Raw genomic sequence first — 18,412 nt, forward strand, 5'->3', positions numbered from 1 at the left:
TGTGGTTGTCCAAAGAAGTCGCTTAGGTTGGCATAGAGAATGGAAAATGCGACAATCCGACCTTCCTCCGGACCTAAACATCCGGAGACCGATCAAGGACGACACGCAGAATAATGTCGTTTCCCACGTTCAACATCATCGCGCAGTCGTTGTTCCATAAGTTCATCTAAATGAACGTCCTTCCCGACGCCCTTCCACATTCCGAAGCAAGGGATAATTCCATCTGGGCTTCGAAAAAGAGCCTCATCCGTCCGATGTAAGCGTCATCAACACCGGGGCCGACCAGTCACGGCCAGGCGGAGCAGATCCACCGGCGCCCCCCTGGACCGGTTAGCCCCACACCGGACCTGACTCCGTGAGGTACTACTGACGTCTTTCCGTTGGTAAGGCTGTGGGAATAATTGCGGTTCTACCGTGGAACATCGGAAATTCGATGGTTTCTTATTTCCCCTTCGTATGCCGAGGAAACAAACGCCTGAGCTTGTTTGTAAGCTGGTCCGTTAGGCTCAATCTGGCGGATGACGGCACAATTACACCCAAAGACTCTGTAGCGCGTGAGTAAGACGTTGCAACTCTCCCCGTAATTTCTTCCTTTTGAGATGAGAAATTCTCCGATGAGCCGTTCATCCCGAGTCTATGAACTCATCCCCAGCGGCTAATGCCCAGGTCGCTGGGGAAATGGCGAGCCGAGATCGGGAGGTGATTTTGTGATGTTGTAATGGAGTCGTAGTCCCGACGCTTTGCGTAGCTGTGCAATCCAGATTTGTCTTCTATAAAAAGCAAGACCTGTTCATGTGTTCACAGAAAGCTGAATTCTTCAGCACATCCTCACAGAAAACAAGATGACTAGGATAATGGCGCCCCGAAGCATCCTCCAACATGCTGGGCTTCTCGCCTTAGCGACGACAATCCGCGCGGTCCCGTTCGTCTCTGAGCCTCAGACAACAGTCACTTCCGAGCCAACAATCACTGCCTCCCAAGTTCCCGTCCAGAATGTGACTTCTCATGGCCCTTACACAGGACCATCGCCAACCACGACGGGGGCCATCTCAACCAGCATTCTCGCCTCAGAGGTGCCGCAGCTTCCTCCCCCAGACGATGCGTACGACTACCCAGCGGACGGCGCTCTCCACGGCGACCAGCCCGCACCGTACACTCCTGCCGGCGGTCTCGGCACCAACGGCTCCGCGCCAGTATACCGCGTCCAAAGCGACTTCGACTACCAATCTCTCGCTCTGGCCCTATACCAGGAGTACATCGAGCTCGACCTTTTCCACTGGGGCTTGGCCACGTACCCCGTCGAAGACTTCGAGGAGCTCGGCTTGAACGCCGAAGACCGGTACCTGCTGCAGTTCATGGCGGAGCAAGAGATCGGCCACGCGACCGTCATCACGAACATGCTCGGCGCTGAAGCCCCGCAGCAGTGCACGTACAACTACCCCGTCTCGAACCTCCGCGAGTATATCGACTTCAACCAGAAGCTCACGCGCTGGGGCGAGGCCGGCGTCTACGGCTTCCTGCCGCACCTGAACTCAGGCCCCGCCGCGCAGCTGCTGTTGCAGAGCATCACGACCGAGGCGCGCCAGCAGATGATCTTCCGGCAGTTTGAGGGCCTGTTCCCGATGCCCGAGTGGCACACCGTCGGCATACCGCAGAGCTGGGCGTGGACGCTGTTGGCGCCGTATATCTCTAGCTGCCCGTGGAACCAGACGCGGCTGATCTGGCAGAATTTCCCTGCGCTGCACATCCTCAACCAGCCGAACCCGTACCGCATCAACGGATCGAGTGCCTGGAACGAGACGACCGGCGGGTGGGCTAACACGGCGGCGACGGGGAATATCACCGACTCTGAATCTTGTGTGAACGCCGCGGATCCTGGGGAGGACTGCAACCCGGCCATCTCGCAGAACCGGACCATGCCGCTGTCGTATGCCGGCCGCCAGGTGTTTTTGCAGTGGGATGCCCCGGGTCAGCCGGTCGGCCCGAACAACAGCTACATCACTTCGACGAACGTGAAGGAACCCAAGTTCGCTGCGTGGGTTTCCCAGTTGAACGTCACGTACTCTGCCCTGCAGAACGTGAGTCAGGACGATCGTACTGCGTACACTATCCAGCCGAACGTATCGACTTGGGAGTTTGACCCAGCGATCAACTCGACTATGTTCTTGGCGTTGACTGACACCGACTTGTACGTCACGCCTTACAACTTGACCATGATCAACCCGCATGTTGCCGCCCTGGCCGTGTACCAGGCTGGTTAAGGATTAACGAACGAGGCAATGTGGGAGCCTTAAACCTGAGCAGTTTCGGCGCAGGGAGCGAGGTTTCAATTTGTTCTGTACAAAGACCGTTAGCAATCAATCTTAATGACATCACGATGTAATTACAAAAAACCACAAAGTGACTGCGAAATTGTTGGGTGCGCCGAATGTAGTAAGGCGAACTTTCGCGTAAATTGATTGGCATTATTGCTCGCCTAGAATCATAACAACTTCGTTGCACGTCAAATATTTCTCATGTCAACCCGTATTCGCCGGTCCATGCTATGATGCAGACCCGTGTTTCTTTTGGGAAAGGCAGTAAGCCCAAAGCGGACATTTCCTTTTTTTCTAGCCAACGCATGTCTAACGCCCTGTATGGTTGCTCCCGTCTAGAGCTCGTTGTGCTCCTGGCCGTCGGCGTCAGAGTCGGCGACAATAGTCTTGACAACATCGGCAGCCTCGGCAACCTTGCTGGCGACCTTTTGAGCAACGCCCTCCTTGGCTGCCTCAGCGGCCTCGCTGGCCTTCTCGGTGGCCTTGATGATGATCTTCTCAGGCTTGGGAACGCCGTCGATGCCAATGAGCTCGGTCTCGAAGACTGCGGAAGATAACGGTTAGCCGGAGTCGTCAATGATTTGATTGTCGATTGTACATACCAAGGGTTGAGCCGGCGGGGATAGGGCCCATGCCGCGGTTGCCATAGCCCAGCTCAGGAGGGATGGTCAAGGTCCTGTAAGGCGTCAGGATCGGTTGGTCTCGAACGTTTGGTTGTCGCCCATCTTACCTCTTCTCGCCAATGCACATGTCAAGAAGACCCTGGTCCCAGCTGCAACGTTGTCAGTCATGTTTCTTCGGTCTTTGCTTGTCAGCCGAGTGATTGGACTAACCCCTTAATGACCTGGCCGCTACCAAGCTTGAAGCTGAAAGGGGTTCCGCGGTCGTAGCCTTGAGAAACGAGACGTCAGTATCATCCATGGACCTGGCAATCGGCGCAGCATCTTACTGGCATCAAACTTCTGTCCGTTGGACTGGAGAGTGCCGCGGTAGTGCATGTTGACCTTGTCGCCATTCTTGGTCTTGCGCTCGCACTCGACGGCCTGGGTAACGTCGATCTGGAGCTCGGCGGCGGCGACGCTGACGGCGCTGGAGGCCAGGAGGCCGAGAGAGAGGAGGAGACCCTGCATTATGGCTGAATTGGGACGGTGAGGCGGTAGACTGTGCTGAAGAAGGTCGAGATGCTGTGATTGAGCGGTCAATTGGTCGAATTAGAGACGAACAGCTGGCGAGCAACAAGGAAGACAGCTGCAACGAGGGGCCACCGCCGCAGCTGTGGTGGGTTGAAGCCACGCCGCCTCTCCCTCATTGCTATTTTCCGATTGGCTCATTCACAGGGATAATCCGGAGATACGGACCCGTTTTTGTTATCGATAAAGGGCACCTGCAGGTGACGAGGGTGGCTTATCGCCAGGGACCTGCCCCAGCTGAGCTCCAGCTGACAGCTCTGGACTCTGTGTGACGTCAAGCACCAGCAACAACCCCAAGCAACTCTCCCATCCACCATTCCTTTTCACGAGGATTATTGGTGATAGTTGTGGGGGTCTGTCAACTGCACATGAGGCTATCGACCGCCTTGGACTCGCGATGGGCTTTTTTCCGAGTCATTTGACCCAACCCCAGTTCGCCCAGGAATCCATGAGCCGCAGCATGTCTTGCCTCGTGTGTCTGGACCGGTCGTCGATTTGGTTCCCGGTTTCTACCCTTTGGTGTTTTCTTTTTCCAAGCCACAGCTTGTGATCTCGACGTGGCTGCGATGGAGTCATCGGTGTCTGGGCTGTGCAGCGTGCCCAAATGTCATTTCGGCCGAGGCGGAACAACACGAGCTGTTGAGGCAGACAGGGACCACGCAGTCGCGTCTCATTAGCCCGACGTCAACGCCAATCATAACCCAAAGGATAGTCATCGCGACCATCACGGCCTGCGGTTGAGGTGCTGTTGAGGTGCTACCCACCTCCGGCGAGTCGGTGCTGTCGCGTGCCTGTCAGACATGCTCGAGCACCAGTCGATTGCCAGCTTCACGGAGACTACTGCAGCAACAGAAACCTATCAGGCGACCGACTTCTCGTCGTAGAGGGTCGGCGCAAAAGGGTTCCTTGCCTATCCGTCCGGCATGTCGATATGATAATGACAAACGACAGAACGGCCACTTAGAGAAGGTTTACAGACATGCGCACTCTAGCACACCTGTGCTATACGCTTTTGAGGGTTTGCCGTTTCGAATGTCTTCGGCATTAGCTCCGTCGTCTCTTCTGCCAGAGCCCGTCTGGCCGTCTGTCGTCGACCTCCAGTCGCAGATCAAACCATGCAGCCCGCCCTACTTGCCCGTCTCCGTCTGCACGCCAGAGGCATGAACCACTCCACACGGCGAAAAGAGCACTCGCAGCAGACTGCTATCCGCGATCCGTTGCCCATTTCGTGCATTCACTGCATTACATGCTGCAGACAACCTGCGCTACTGGAGCGATCGCTGCCACATGCATACTCACCCGCTGGAGACCCGATCGAAAGGGCTGGATGGCGGCCAGTTGGGTCGCTGTCGCAGCCCGCATGACAGGGTTTCCCCCCAGCAATCTTCAAAACATCAGGCACGATCCGAACTCTCTGACCCGTTGGAGAGCCCGACTGGGCCGCTTCGAGAAAAAACACAGACATTTTTGCTTGTCTCCGGCGGGCGGTCCCGTTTGAGTGGAAACTCTGAGATGAGAGGGCAGAAAAGCAAGATTGCACCTACGACCGAGGAACATCGACCATCAGGCCATGGGTTGGGAGGTTGGGCAGCGATGGCGTCGCTTCGCCGGGGTCTAAGCCAGCCTACATCGATGGCAGAAAAAAGAAGAAAAATTTTCAACTTTGTGGAATGCCAGATTCGGCCTTTCACACTCTAGAGAAGATGTTCTTCGGATTTCGAAGACATCGGACACGTACAACCCACGTCGGACCATTCGGGGCCTTTCCTCGAAGCTTTTGCTGCACGGCGCTTGAAGCAGCCAACCATGCCCATGCTCCCTCCAGCCCAGGCTATCTAATTATGCCACAGCCTGATCTAGTCCAGACAGTGACAGACTTCAGACAGACGGTGAGGGCCTCCTGGACTGTCAGCTTTTTCCATTTTTCACTGCAAAATAGCCCCCAAAGCTGAAGAAGTCTGGGCGCCGAGCAGCCACAGGCTCAAGGCTGCATAAACGCGCGTTGCTGCTTCGTAATGAAAGCAGGCTGGCATGCACCCCGGGTTTCTGGTACGATTTGCACTTGCTTCCCGTTGCGCGCATGACGAAGCAAGATGACAATATCAACGGCGCTTAATTTGGGAGGCGTAAAATGCCAGTGTCATGAAGCAAAGGGTTCACCACGGACGCAACAAAGTACACACACCTGGAGGCGGCAGTAATAGGCCGAAACAGAGCGGCAGTCCGTCAATCATCGCCCTGGCGAATGCGCCCTGCAGTTGTCGTCAGGCCCAATCATTCCGTGTTGTTCGCCACCGGGGCACTGCTCTCGCGCAGCAGAAGCTCTGTCATTCGCCGGGACGTTGGTCCGGGTCGAAGTTGACAAAGTTACTGAGGCATCGGCAGGACTTTTCCAGCAAGAGTTTCCTTTCCATGCTGGCGGGTCCACCATGCAACACCACCCTTTCTGCTGCACCTGCAACATCAAACAACAACGCTCTTCCCTGCTTCTTCGGTGATCCAGGACGTTAACAAACAGAGACTAACCACCTTTGCCCTCATCCTGTGCCCAACGGTCCCTGCATCCAGTGGCCTGGGATATGACAAAGCTGCCCAAGGACTTCCAGCAGCAAGGCGACACCCTTCTTTCTCACGGTCAGCCCCAGGTTCCAAGGTTCATGGTCCGAGGTCCAAGGGGGCTCCATGATGCTACCCGCCCCCCACTGCCTGTCCACCTTCGCCCGTCCGTCGCCCAGCGCCAGCGACCACCACATCCTGTCTCCTGGCCACTTTTCCACTTGGTGCTCAGCCGCGTACACGGCTGCAAGACTTTCCCCAGGGCTGTCTTTCTCCCGGCCTGGCCTGGCATGGTCCGGATGCATGGCATGGCCAGGCAGGCAACCCAGATGGGTCCCGTCTGCTGTACCCACGACCAGCTTGACCCTGGCTCCGGCAAGTGCTGATGGCTATGCCCCCGTACCAGTGTACTTGATAGAGGCATCCCATCCCATCCCACATCAAGTGTGTTTGCAAACAGTCCTCCTCTTCCAAGTATATATCTATCCTGCCCTCGGCCTCTCTCCTCTTCCTGCTCTTGTCTCTCACCAAGCAAGTAACCAAACATCTGTCTACACAAAGCCATCTTCCTCAACCGAGTCTTCATCTTCTCTCATCTCGACCAAGTCACCGTTCTCGAGACCAAGCTCAACACCACACCTTACAAACAAAACCTCATATCACACAAAATGTCTTCCAGACCAGTCATCATCCACCAGGCCGCTCCCTCCATCAGCAGCGCCTACACCGCGTCCTCGGGCTCTTACCCATCCTCCAACGGCTCTTACACCCCTCGCTCGCTCTCACCAGCCGACCCCGTCTACCACCGCGTCCACGGCGCCGAGAACCACATGTCCTCGAGCAAGGTCTCATCCAAGAGAGTCACGGTGGTCAACCGCAACCAGTCTGGCTACGAGCACGGCGCCCCGTCACCAAACTACGGCGGCACCTTCCGTCGATCCTGAGCCATCGACGTCGATACCACATCACCGTTCATCATCATCATCATCATCTTGTTGTTTTGCATACATTGGCGTTAGGGGACTAAGACATCAGGGGGCATCGGCGGCAGCGACAACATCTGTACGGCATACTTGTATCATTTATGGGATATCGGAGAAATATTTGGAGATTTTTCACGGGCAAGGATTATAATGCGAGATGCACGCGGAGGGACCCAAGACGACGGGCCCATAGGGCATGAGGGAGGCACGGGATTGATTACTTGCAGATTGTTGTACCATCATAGCATAGCAGTGTGTATATGTGCCTGTTTAGATTAGATTGGGGTTCGCGGGTGGTGCATTGGCAGCCAACAGCGTCTTCTTCAACAACACCTGGTTTCAAACAAATCATTGTTTTTTCCCCCAATTGCTCAACCTCCTTCCCCTTTCGGTTTCCCATAATTATGTTTTGCAGTTACTATTTTCGAAAGTGAATGCCTGTCCGTCGTGTGAATGACTTGCTTCGTTCTTTTTCTCGTCCCGTGCCTGTTTGACGTGCAGAATCCGGCTGCTGCAAAACATGTCCTCCGCCCCGTGGACCCTTGAGGTCTCAGTGGTCCCCTTCCTTGTTTTCCCTGCCAGTGAGTGAGCGAGGCCCCGAGTAAATGCCCCGAGGAGCTGGGTATATACGGGCACTGCAACGCTGGGCGGTCGGGTGGCCGGTGATTCGCTGCGGCGGTTGAATGCCCTGCATTACCGCAGTATGGTACTTTCATGCAAGGGCAGATGGCAGCTATGAGTGCTGGAGTGGCTTTCAGAGAGGAGAGAGACACCACCACGCCAGGCCTGGGCCCGCTGACCTGGCAGGCAGGGAACAACAGCTCCGAAGTGCAGGAGAAAATTGGGATAGATGGACTGGCTCTGGAATTCGGAGCAAGGCGATGAGGTCATGCGAATCCGACAGGGGCCTGTTCACATGTAAACGACCCTCGAACGGGCGGGAGTGTTCCAAGAATAGACGGATGGGGATGGGGACCCTGAAATGTCATCGCATCTTGATTGCGTGCATCATGGTAGCATTTACGATAGGGCTGATGGAGACGATGGCGCGAGCATGTTTGTTCGTGATTGAGTGCAGTGATTATTGTTTTTTGTGATATGTTGGGAAACAAGTAGATCAGCTAGCTAAGGATAACCATCTGCAAGGAAAAAGACGTCCCGCATTGCCTGGTTCCAGCGTCAATTCGACCTGTTTTTGGGTGTGATTCGGTTTGGATGTTTATTCATATCTCATCAAGGAAAACAAGGGACCCGTCCGCCTCCACATGTAAACTGCAAAGTGCGATTGATCCTACATCGTATTGCAAGTCATCCGCAGCGGCTCGTTGACGTCGCATCGCAATCGCAAGAGTGCCGGGTTTACTCCTCCACAATCAATCCCGTCCGCCCCAGTTCATGGGTAGTCTTGATGAGGCTGTGAACGGGACGTCTTTAAGCACCACCCTCACGCTTGGCGTACTCGTCCTCGATGGCCTCGGCGTACTTGTCTTCAGCGGTGCGCGGGTCCTCCTTGAGCACGCCCTCCTTGACGAGCTCCTGGGGGTCGGGACGGTGGGAGAGCTTGTCGTTGAGGGAGTCTGCGCGCATGTGCATCTCGAGCTCCTTTTGGTGGGCGATCAAAGACGGCGCGGCGTTGGATGCGGGAAGGATGTTCTCTGCGAGGCGGGTTGTGGTCAGTCTCTCTGTGGTCACGATGCTCACGGGTTTGCTAGTTGGGGATATCATGGGGTGATGTTCATGATGCGCCGGCGGGTGAATGCTCTGGGTTTAGTGGTTGGGATCGGCGGGTGAGGCGGGCAGACGGGTGGTGGGGTTTGGAGGGAAGAGTGGTTGCAGGGGTCCGGTGGTAGTTCGAAAAAAGGGGAAAACAGGGAAGTGAGGCCGTGAGGCAAAGGAGGCGAATTGCGAGGGATTGGGTGACGGGCGAGACTCACTCTCGACGAGTTCCGCCCGGTCGGGACGGTGTTGGAGGTGTGCCTCAAGGGAGTTCTTGCGGTCGCCGCGAGAGGGCGAGATGGGGGTCTCGTCGACGGCGGGTTGCTGCGTGTTGTTGGTGCTGTCGTCGGCCATGGTGGATTGGTGCTTTGCCGGGGTAGTTTGATGGTTCTTGGTTGTTTGGACCTTTGGTTCTGGGTTCGTATCTGCGGTCGAACGGGGCGAACTGTCTCTTGGTCGAGGGATGTCTCGCCTTGTTTTTCGGTGGTATTGAGATGTGCAAAAGCTTCTTCCGCCTTGCTTTCGTGGGCTGGACAAGCTGTATGATTCAGGATATCCGGTTGGTCGCAAGTGCAAGTTTGGTTCGCGATGGGTATGGGTTGTAGTGTCGATGTTGTTAATGTAGGCGGGAGGAAAGAGGGGCTGAATGGGAGGTGGTGGTGTTTTGTACTCGTTCGGACGTCAGCCACCTCGCTTCAGTCTGGAAAGCAACAATCAAGCCAGCAAGTAAAGCAGGCAGGTTGGTATGGCAATGGGCGCTTGCTGGCTCAGGCACAAGGCACATGGGACGGAGAGCTTCGATAGGTAGAAGCCAGTCCAGCAGGTCGAGAATGTGGTCTGTCACTCACTTCGCTGGGGGTCGGGAGACACTTTCGCGCAGAGAAGGGACGCTGTTTGGCCGCAGCTGCTGCATAAGACCTGGTTTTACCCCGCCCGTGACCCTTGAGCCTGGGGAAAGCGCACCTGTGCAGGCAGTGACTGCCCCTCTCTATTGCATCACTACACGGCAAGCAGTGCCTGCCTCTAGTGCCTGCCCTGCCCAGTCCCTGCCCGAAGCTGCACTTTGTGCCTGAGGATCCTCAGCTCCATGATTGGGGGAAGCTGTCATGGCAAGCTCCCATTTGCTGAACTTTCTCCATGGGATGTGTTTGTTTGCCATTTGCATCTGATGTTGCAGCTCCATCACCTCGGAGACGTCGGCTGCTTTGATACCTACCGTCTGGTAAATGCCTTTATCGATTTAAACGACCGTTGATGCCGCTGCATGGAAAGCTCAGAAACATCCAATGCGAGTCGCGACAGCTGCCAAAGCTCTCGGCCCGCGCGTCCCCTGATGACTCTGACGACGGATGACGTCTGGCGCACGGGAGACCCCCAAAGCCACACACGCCTAAGGAACCACGGAACCTAGCTCGCCCACGCCAATCTCGTTCCTCCACCCGTCATGCCACCAAGCTGGCCTCAACCCAGCTGCAGGACCCTGGGAGAAACCACAGACGCGCAGCCTCGGTGATGGGATCATGAGGACCGAATCGCCCCTTCACTTTGCGCTGCGCTACCCATCCCCTGGCTGCCTCGTCTCATGACCGCACCAGTCCAATGCCGATGGCCGTCACGACAACCACCCCGGCCGCGATGGTTCCGCCTCTGCGAGTGTCATCATGTCAGCGAGCCCGGTCTCATTTCGCTAGCCAGGCTACTCACAACTTCGGCCCTTTTGCTTGCCAAATGGCCACGGCGTCCCAGACGCAGAGGATCGTGCCAGCGAGGATCACCGTTCCCATCTCCGGACCCTTGCCCTGCCGCGCGAGTGCGAACAGCGCTGCTGCGATTGCCAGGTCCCGTACTCCGAGGAGCGGCACCAGTCGCCCTACCGCGTCCGACGGCGGGAGCCCGAAGAATTCATACCCCGCCCGGTACGGAAGGAGGACGTCCAACGCCCCGAGGACCGTGTAGCTTGCTGCGACAGACAGGCCAAGAGTCCGCCACGTCGATGCTTGGAGGGAGGCCATGGTGAATGATGCTTCAACTGTGTTTTGCTTACTTTTGTGATGCTGTGATCCAGGGAAAGTTGGTTGCTTACGGACAATCTGACGGACAAGCTTCTGCTGACTTTCCATCAGGCTGTCATCCAGCTCTATCTGAACCGCTACTGATGATGCAGCCGGCTGCGGCCAATGACAGATGCAGCAAGATGCGCAACAAATCCGTTCATCTTAGCTACCAATGGGGGTGCTTCGCTTTTCCACCGATCCCAACCACTAGCCTGATTGTCAGCTTTCAACATCCACAGCTAAGTGGGCGCATAACCGGCGAGCCGATCAGAGGACCTCAGCATTCTGCTGTGGACAGGCCTTTCCCGACAGACAACCACATGCGGCGTTCTGGCAACGGCACCCAGTGCTTTCAAGGATATCAAAATTGTCGATCTCCAGGGCCACAGAGTTGGCTTTCTAGTGACTTGGAGGTGGAAATACGTGATCACGTTACAGCCTTGGTCGGCGGACATCAGCTGGCACCCCGATGTGCTCCTAAATACGCCCCCAACCATCACTAGCCGCGGTTTACATGTCCAGCTGCCGAGTACCCGGGTCAATGGAGGACGTAGGTGCTTATTGTGGCCAAAGTGCATGATTGTGGAAAGCCTCGATGGCGCCCGAGGATCGCTGAATGGATTTCTCTGCATTGAGATGCAGAACTTCCAACCCAACACTAATTTGTCAGTGTCCAGACTGAGCTCGCCCTACATCTACTACATCCCACAGGCCGGAATCCGCTTTGACGACCCGCTTCCGATGTACCTGAAGATATCGGACCAACAAGTCGAAGAGGATTTCAGGGGATTGGACATGTTCACCGTCTCGCTGGAGGACAACGATCCGCTCCGGATTGGAATTTGCAGGTCAACAATCCCGCCCGGCACGTTCCCAGGACTGGAGGCAGAGAATAATGGGTTCGACGTTTTCAAACTCCCCAAGTCGCATGCGCGCCAAGTCGTTCTCCAATGTTCGGTCACGCATTTTGATTCCCCTCATCTTTACAGCAGCAAGGCCACCGTTGCCGTCAAGGAAATTGCGGGGGAAGACCGCCTGGGCTGCTTCATCAACACAAATGACGACGCTCAAGCTTCGATTTGGGCGATGATTAGCTCCCATTCTACAGGACTCGACGACGCTATTTCTCAAAATGGCCCTCAGACCGACGATGAGGCTCGGAGATGGTCGTCGGTTTCCCAGTTGGTCGGCACGGGTCCGTGGTCGGACCGGTGCGCAAAGAAACTCCCAGGTGATCAGTATGTTCTGATGGCTGCGATTAAAATGTCAAGAGGCATTCCGGTGCTTGTCCTTAGGATCAAATAGCTTTCTGGCAGATGATAGCGGTTCTCAGATCACGGCAGTAGGCATTAAGCAGTCTCGTCGCAAGTAAACATCTATTTCTGCATGTGACGCTGGGCTAATGGTCAACCGCTCCATCATTCGTAATAATCCGCGCTCTAAACAATCCATTCCTTATTTAAACTAGACCAAGCGACTGCATCTAAGGCGACTCGGAACTGGATGACTCGGGCTCAACGTTAAAATCCCCGAGATCTTCCTCAAGCCCCGTGTCCGTTTGAGGCTGGGCTATCGAAGAAACTGTCTGCGGTGGCTCGTGAGGCAGAGAAAGGGTTTGTTGTCCCTCAGACAATAGGATAGAGCTGGGATGGGGGAGGGGCATACTTTGTCTACTCTGCGGCCAAGATGGCCAGCTATCTCTGGAGGGGTCTTCCGGTCGTGTGTCGTGCTCCAATGGAGTGTTTTGCGTGAGTTCTTCAAATGCAGAGCTTGCATGGAAGCTAGGATCGGCGAGGTCATCGTCGGCACTAGACTGAGGGGTGACTGAGTCATCGTTGAGTATATTCTCAGATGAAGATCCATGAGTTCGCTCCGGCACCGAGGGGCTAGCTGAACTCCCGTCATTTGAGGGATGTGGCGAACGGTCTATCTCCATGGACTCACCGTCAAGTTCGTCTCTCCAGATGGTCTCTGGCCTCGGTTGAGGCAGATCTGACGGTACTGTAAAATCATTACTCGAGGAGGCATGTGCCTGAACTGTAGGCACTGCTGAAGTAGCCCCAGGAATATTGCGTGGCGGGATATTACCCTGAGTTGGTTGAACGGAAGGGCCCCCTCGGAGAGCACCGCTGTTCCTAGGTGATGTTAGTCAATCAATGGCCGCAAGCTTGGAAGTGACACATACTGTGCACTATCCTCGCGGCTTCGGAAACCTGTTTGATTTCTCGCGCGCGGAGAACGAGATCTTGAAACAGAATGAGGTGGTGGAGGCGTAGAACACATCTGTGAACCGTCCTGGCGTTGCTGTGTTTGGGTCGGCTGTTGTATATCTCCTGTTCCCGAGCGGCTGGTGCCGTCGACCGTAACGTCAACGTCAGGAGTCCAGTCCATAGCGTCCTGTGAAGTCCCCGGCGGGTTCGGCGCAGGTATCTCCTGTGCTGCATTATTTTGGGCGGAGGGGATCGGTACGTTGTCATTTGTGGTGGCACGCGTCGATGTGTGAGCACCAGCCAAGGTCGGTAGCTCGGAAGAAGAGCCACGGCATGCTAGCTGGGGCGCCTCCGAAGGCCTACTCTCGCCCGTCTGTCCGATAATTGACGTTTGGAGAGGGGGAAACTGGCCTGCATCACTGCTGAAGCTCGACGGAGACGTCAGACGTGCTGGCCGGGGAGAGCCAGGAGGTCTAAGGCCCGCTGGATCGGGAGTTGATCTCTGAAGAGGAAGAAGCACAGGAGATTGATTGCTCAAGCTGGGAGATCTGGTCGTGCCGTTCAGAAGTGGAGATGACCTCATCATAGGTGCAAGCCGAGATGTTCGACCCTGAGCTATCGGTGGCGACGACCGAAGAACTGCTACAGGCGAACCAGGAAGTCTGCTGTTCGGTAGCTCGGAACTTGATCTTGGTGGAGGAGAAGACGAAGCAGGCTGGTACCTAAGGACCGCAGCGTATGACAATTGAACGGGCCGTGGTGCAGCGAGAGGCTCACTCGCGCCCGTTTGCTGGGAAGTGGATTGTTGAGCATCGAATGGAGCTGGTCTAGGCGAGCCAGGAAGTCTACTGTTAGGTAGTTCGGGAGTTGATCTTGGTTGAGGAGAAGACGAAGCAGGCCGATTCCTGAGGAATGCAGCGTATGGCCTTCGAGGTGATTGTGGTGCAGCTGGAGGTCCAGTCGCCCCCGTCTGCCGGGAAGTTGATGGTTGAGCATCGACTGGAGCTGGCGAACCCTCCAAGTCGGAGGACGAGGTAAGCTGATGTGACTGAGAAGAATCAGGCGGCCCATTCGTGCCATCCCGTTCGGAGCTGGAGGCGCCAGGAGACATTTTATGACGTTCTTGTGTTATAAAACGAGATGATGCTGATGCGATATGGAGAATGTCAGGGGAAATAATGTGGTGACGCAGCGTTGGTTAGAGTTGTTGATGCTTTGGCGAAGACTTGCTGATGTTCGTTGAAGACTTGTTGACGTTTGGGAGGGATGAAGAATGACGTTGAAAATGGACAAGTAATAGTCACGCGCTCAAGAGAGGTGCCGTCCTGCGAGGCATCAATAGTTCTTTCCCCGATTTCGACTTGTGAAGCCGGGACTGCCTTCCCACATGGAGTCTCAAAGACCAAACGCAGGAGGAGCCATGCAGCTTTTGCATCGAGAGTCACTTTCACTTAAGAAATCCAAGTTCATCGTAGTTGCCCTAATCATATCATTTCTCCATCATCTACTTCCTAGCTAGAACATCTTTGATCCAAGCAGTTTCCTCTTCGTGGCCGACGGCCATAATCGGCTGCCTCGACTCGTCGCGAATGAACCCGTACCGTATCCTCAACTTCTTCAGCTCATTGGTCAGTTCCGAACCATCCAGCCAAGTTGTACTTGACGGCAGATCAATGTACTTCGAGTTCCGGATCGTCGTAGAGACGTAGCCGAGAATCTCAGGGCCGTGGGTCAAGTGGATGAACACGACGCTGAGAATGCCTCCCGCCAGAAGAACGACGGCAGACAGCAAGCAAAGTGATATCCACAGCTTTGAGATGACGTATGTCTCCAGCAGGGTCGACGACTCCCCTATGAAGGTGATGTTGGGCTGAAAAACGGCATCCGCTTCGGTGCTGGTGTTTGCAATCGTGCTGGAAACTTGGCTAAGGGTGAGATACGTGTTGAGCAGCTGTCCAAAGCGTGCGCCGACTTTCGAGGTGTCGAGCTCATCCATCAAGACTGCCGTGCCAGAAGAAATGTTTTCGTAGGTCGGGTCTTTGAGATAGTACAAAGTCGGATCGATGAAGCCGGTCATATCCCGGCCTGTGGCGACCGGCATCTCGCCGGCGAAGAAGTCGAAAGATCGAGGGAAAGATAGTTGGGTGATTTGCTCCGGCGCATGGGTCTTCTGTGACAATCGCTGCTCGATGACTCGGCAAGATCGCTGGCCCGCGAGGTACGAGCAACTGACGCGTGACTCGACGTACTTCTGGGTGATGTCGCAACTGATCTCCAGGTTGTCGCGGTTCTTCTTGGTGATTTGAGGTTGAGCCAGAGCCATTCGAAGTAGAAATTTCGTCGGGCCTGCGGTGATTCCGGTCTCGTTGGAAAACATGGCCAGGCTTCCGTTGTCTGCATATGCTGGCATCCAGTCCCATCCCTGTCCCTCCTTTCCATGGGTTATCCAGTACAGGTCGACGAACCTGTCAATGGCAATTCCCCATTGAGTTGAGATGTAGCCTCCGGACCCTCGTTGGTAGTCGTATCCTCGCCATGTTCCATTAGGGTATTCCTCCGTCATGTAATCGGTCGTCACGTTGGCCTTGGCTGTCCTGTTCGCAGTGCCCTTGGCGATATCCGAAGCGGGGAACTTGGTAGCGTTTGGGCATACGAGGCGGATGTAACTCGACTCCAGAGAAAAGGTTGCGTTTCCCGTTCCAGCATAGTGAACTGGAACACCGGCCAGCGACGAGTATTCGACCTCTTCGGGGTTGCTCGAGATGCTCCTCCACGTACTATCTGCATCCTCACTCAAGTAAGGGATTCTCACGTTGCCCCACAGGTCCATGGCGTCGATTTTATTCGCCTTCGGTGTTCCGACGAGGATTGTGTACAGTGTTGCCAGACTCGCAAGCTTCGGTCTGTTCAGACTGTCCACGACGCTGCTGCCCTGTCCCGACGATACGCCATCTGCGAGAGGCGCTTGCGTGTCGAAATAGGCTATGTCGACGGGGCTGGGATCAGGTACGAGACTCGTGTCCATCATACGCAGGAAGGCTTGTGCTCCCAGGGGTGAACACGCCCAGACGAGGAACAGTCCAATAGCAACGAAATTCAACGTTCGGAGTTGGAAAAGGGTGATCACAGTTGAGCCAACGGTCCTGCTGCCCATGAGCTGCTCGAGGAAGCCCATGGTTCCTCCCTTCTCAAGCTTCCAGCGAGCAGCCTCCGACATCAGACGGCCAATAACCGACGCAAAGAGGATAGGGAATGCCGTGGCAAGCTATGTTCAAATTGTCAGCATCATCATACCCATAGTCGACTCTTCTGTGGTAATTATGACGGTGGCTCTACATACCACGGTGATTGCGTTCTCCCAGGCTGAGAGATCGTCTCCAACTTGTGAGCCGTCGAGACGCCATACTAGTACAATGAAGACGATGACAGCTAACGGCAAGATAACTACAGCGAAGTCGGCGAAGATGGTGGGTGCCGTGGCACTGTAGTTTTTGCGACCTGAGATCTTGCCGTGGGCCTGGTCATCTGTGGCAACGGGCTTGTACGATCTTGTCTGATTCTGCCCATCAACAGATACTAGCGGGTCGTTGACTTCAGCAACTTGGGCCTCAGCGCCGCCGGCGCGCTTGACTCGGCTTTCCGATGACGGCCTCTCCGCATCAGTTGGCCCCAGCCGTGTCTCCGATGTGCGCCGGGAGAGATTCGGTGAGACCGGCGAGACGCTGTACTGCTGGTCTCTCATCTGAGATTGCGGTGAGGGGTCCCTCGAACTCGGACGAAGGTTGAACGCCATGTCGAATGCCTTTCAACTCGCAGCACTATGCCCAAGTCGGTGCTGACATTGGGAAACTCCAGCCTCTCGACTTGGCGGGGAGGCATTGAGGTTTTAGCTTGTGTTCTGCTGACTTCGTGCTCCACCACACCAACGATGATCTGCATAAGCGGCGGAAGGATCCTTTGAGAAGCAAGCAGGCGTCGAATCAAACAGCGAGCTTGTCGTTGAATGTAACCAGCAAAATGTAGGGGTGTGCAAGGCAGCCGCCAAGACTCGCTTCGGTTGTTGCCCCCCTGTAAACATGCCCGTCTGCCCCTGATTGAACCACTCACAGCGCATACCTCTACAGCCCTAGCATACATGTGTGTGAGTGAGAGCCTCTGATCGAAAGATGCAGTGGGACATTCTGCCAGAACGGCAAGAGGATCGTTGCGACTGAAACACAAATGATCAGGCTGTGTGAGGCTGCATTTTCCCATTGTCAGGTTGCTATTCCTGTAGAACAAAAGCTTGAAGTCGTGATCCAATCAATGCTCAAGCACATTTCTTGTCACGGACGCACTCGACGTAGGACTCAACACCCGTGGAAATGACAGAGGTGGTTCACTCAGAAGGCTTCAATCGGGACTCATTCAATCCTCTCTCTTGTCACCAAGTCGCCCACGTACGGCCAGGCCACCCAACGCTTCAGATAGCTATAAAGACGCCAGAAAGGTAGATGGTTTGAGTTTTAATTATGATAAGAGAAGAAAACCTTGCCCAAGAAAATGAAACACATCAATTCTTATTCAGGATATAATAGCTAGACTCATAGTTTTGGGGCCATCTCAAACAAGTTCAATGACCTCCTCGTCGCAGCCTGAAAACCAATCTAACTGACTGCGTACAATCGTCCGCCATCGAGTCGCGTCAAGCGCCGGTGGACGCAAGGCCGCGTAAGTTTCTTCAAATCTGAATGTGCCTAATCGAGAAAATTTCCGTGGGCTGAGGGTCTCTGGGGAATTTGCGAGAACTTCTCTCAAGACAAGCCCGATTGGGCCAGACCTTTCGTATTTACTTTCACATTTGCCGAATTCTAACAGCTCTACATCGATGTAGTCTTTTTCTGAAGAACTGCCGGAGATGAATTCCGTCTCTAGTGCGTCTGGTTGCATTCTTCCTGATACAAGAGTACCGAAACGGTCGAGGTCGTAGTCTTGAGAAAACGGTAGGGAGGGCGTCGAGAGGTCTCCCCTCAACGTTCCCAATGGAATGGACCAATCTGATGAGTCGGATGAATCCGCGTCAAGCGTGCTGTGTTCCCCAGCAAATCCACCATGCAAGGTCTCTGTGATAGAAGTTGTATCGTTCATTCCGATCTCGACAGCTGGTTCTCTTCGCGTTGTTGCTGCCCCATTCTCCTCAGCGTCGGCTTCATACCCCATGAAGAGGCATTCAGGGTCCACTAGGACGTAATCCTCTTTTTCGTATTCGCCAAAGGCGTCACGTGGAACCGCCTCCTCCGACTTCATTATCGACGAAGCTTTGTGGCGAATGCGGTCGTATTCCGCACGAGACTGACGAGAAATATTTGGATTTAGGACTCTCGCACGTCGTAGGTGTCCCTTCATAGT

The 18,412-nt window shown here is 55.0% G+C and overlaps 5 protein-coding genes across 5 annotated transcripts; 2 read left to right on the forward strand and 3 right to left on the reverse strand.

Annotated features, from left to right (window-relative positions):
* Positions 1-842: 842 nt before the first annotated feature.
* COL26b_003855 (uncharacterized protein) lies at positions 843-2,261 on the forward strand (the record flags this gene model as incomplete). The annotated part of the gene is made up of 1 exon (XM_053176741.1): positions 843-2,261. The coding sequence occupies one exon, from the start codon at positions 843-845 to the stop codon at positions 2,259-2,261; it is 1,419 nt and encodes a 472-aa protein (XP_053039351.1).
* A 389-nt stretch (positions 2,262-2,650) lies between these two features.
* Positions 2,651-3,445, reverse strand: FPR2 (Peptidyl-prolyl cis-trans isomerase fpr2; the record flags this gene model as incomplete). Its single annotated transcript, XM_053176742.1, has 5 exons — positions 2,651-2,859; positions 2,918-2,991; positions 3,046-3,087; positions 3,149-3,206; positions 3,265-3,445. 5 exons carry the CDS (start codon positions 3,443-3,445, stop codon positions 2,651-2,653), a joined length of 564 nt encoding a protein of 187 aa, XP_053039352.1.
* A 3,284-nt stretch (positions 3,446-6,729) lies between these two features.
* COL26b_003857 (uncharacterized protein) lies at positions 6,730-7,005 on the forward strand (the record flags this gene model as incomplete). The annotated part of the gene is made up of 1 exon (XM_053176743.1): positions 6,730-7,005. The coding sequence occupies one exon, from the start codon at positions 6,730-6,732 to the stop codon at positions 7,003-7,005; it is 276 nt and encodes a 91-aa protein (XP_053039353.1).
* Positions 7,006-8,475: 1,470 nt separating this feature from the next.
* COL26b_003858 (uncharacterized protein) lies at positions 8,476-9,114 on the reverse strand (the record flags this gene model as incomplete). Its single annotated transcript, XM_053176744.1, has 2 exons — positions 8,476-8,699; positions 8,979-9,114. The coding sequence occupies 2 exons, from the start codon at positions 9,112-9,114 to the stop codon at positions 8,476-8,478; spliced, it is 360 nt and encodes a 119-aa protein (XP_053039354.1).
* A 5,414-nt stretch (positions 9,115-14,528) lies between these two features.
* Positions 14,529-16,817, reverse strand: COL26b_003859 (uncharacterized protein; the record flags this gene model as incomplete). Its single annotated transcript, XM_053176745.1, has 2 exons — positions 14,529-16,289; positions 16,365-16,817. The coding sequence occupies 2 exons, from the start codon at positions 16,815-16,817 to the stop codon at positions 14,529-14,531; spliced, it is 2,214 nt and encodes a 737-aa protein (XP_053039355.1).
* Positions 16,818-18,412: the final 1,595 nt, after the last annotated feature.

This window comes from Colletotrichum chrysophilum, assembly GCF_026319265.1.
Source record: "Colletotrichum chrysophilum strain AFK26 chromosome Unknown scaffold_22, whole genome shotgun sequence".
NCBI classification, from domain to species: domain Eukaryota; kingdom Fungi; phylum Ascomycota; class Sordariomycetes; order Glomerellales; family Glomerellaceae; genus Colletotrichum; species Colletotrichum chrysophilum.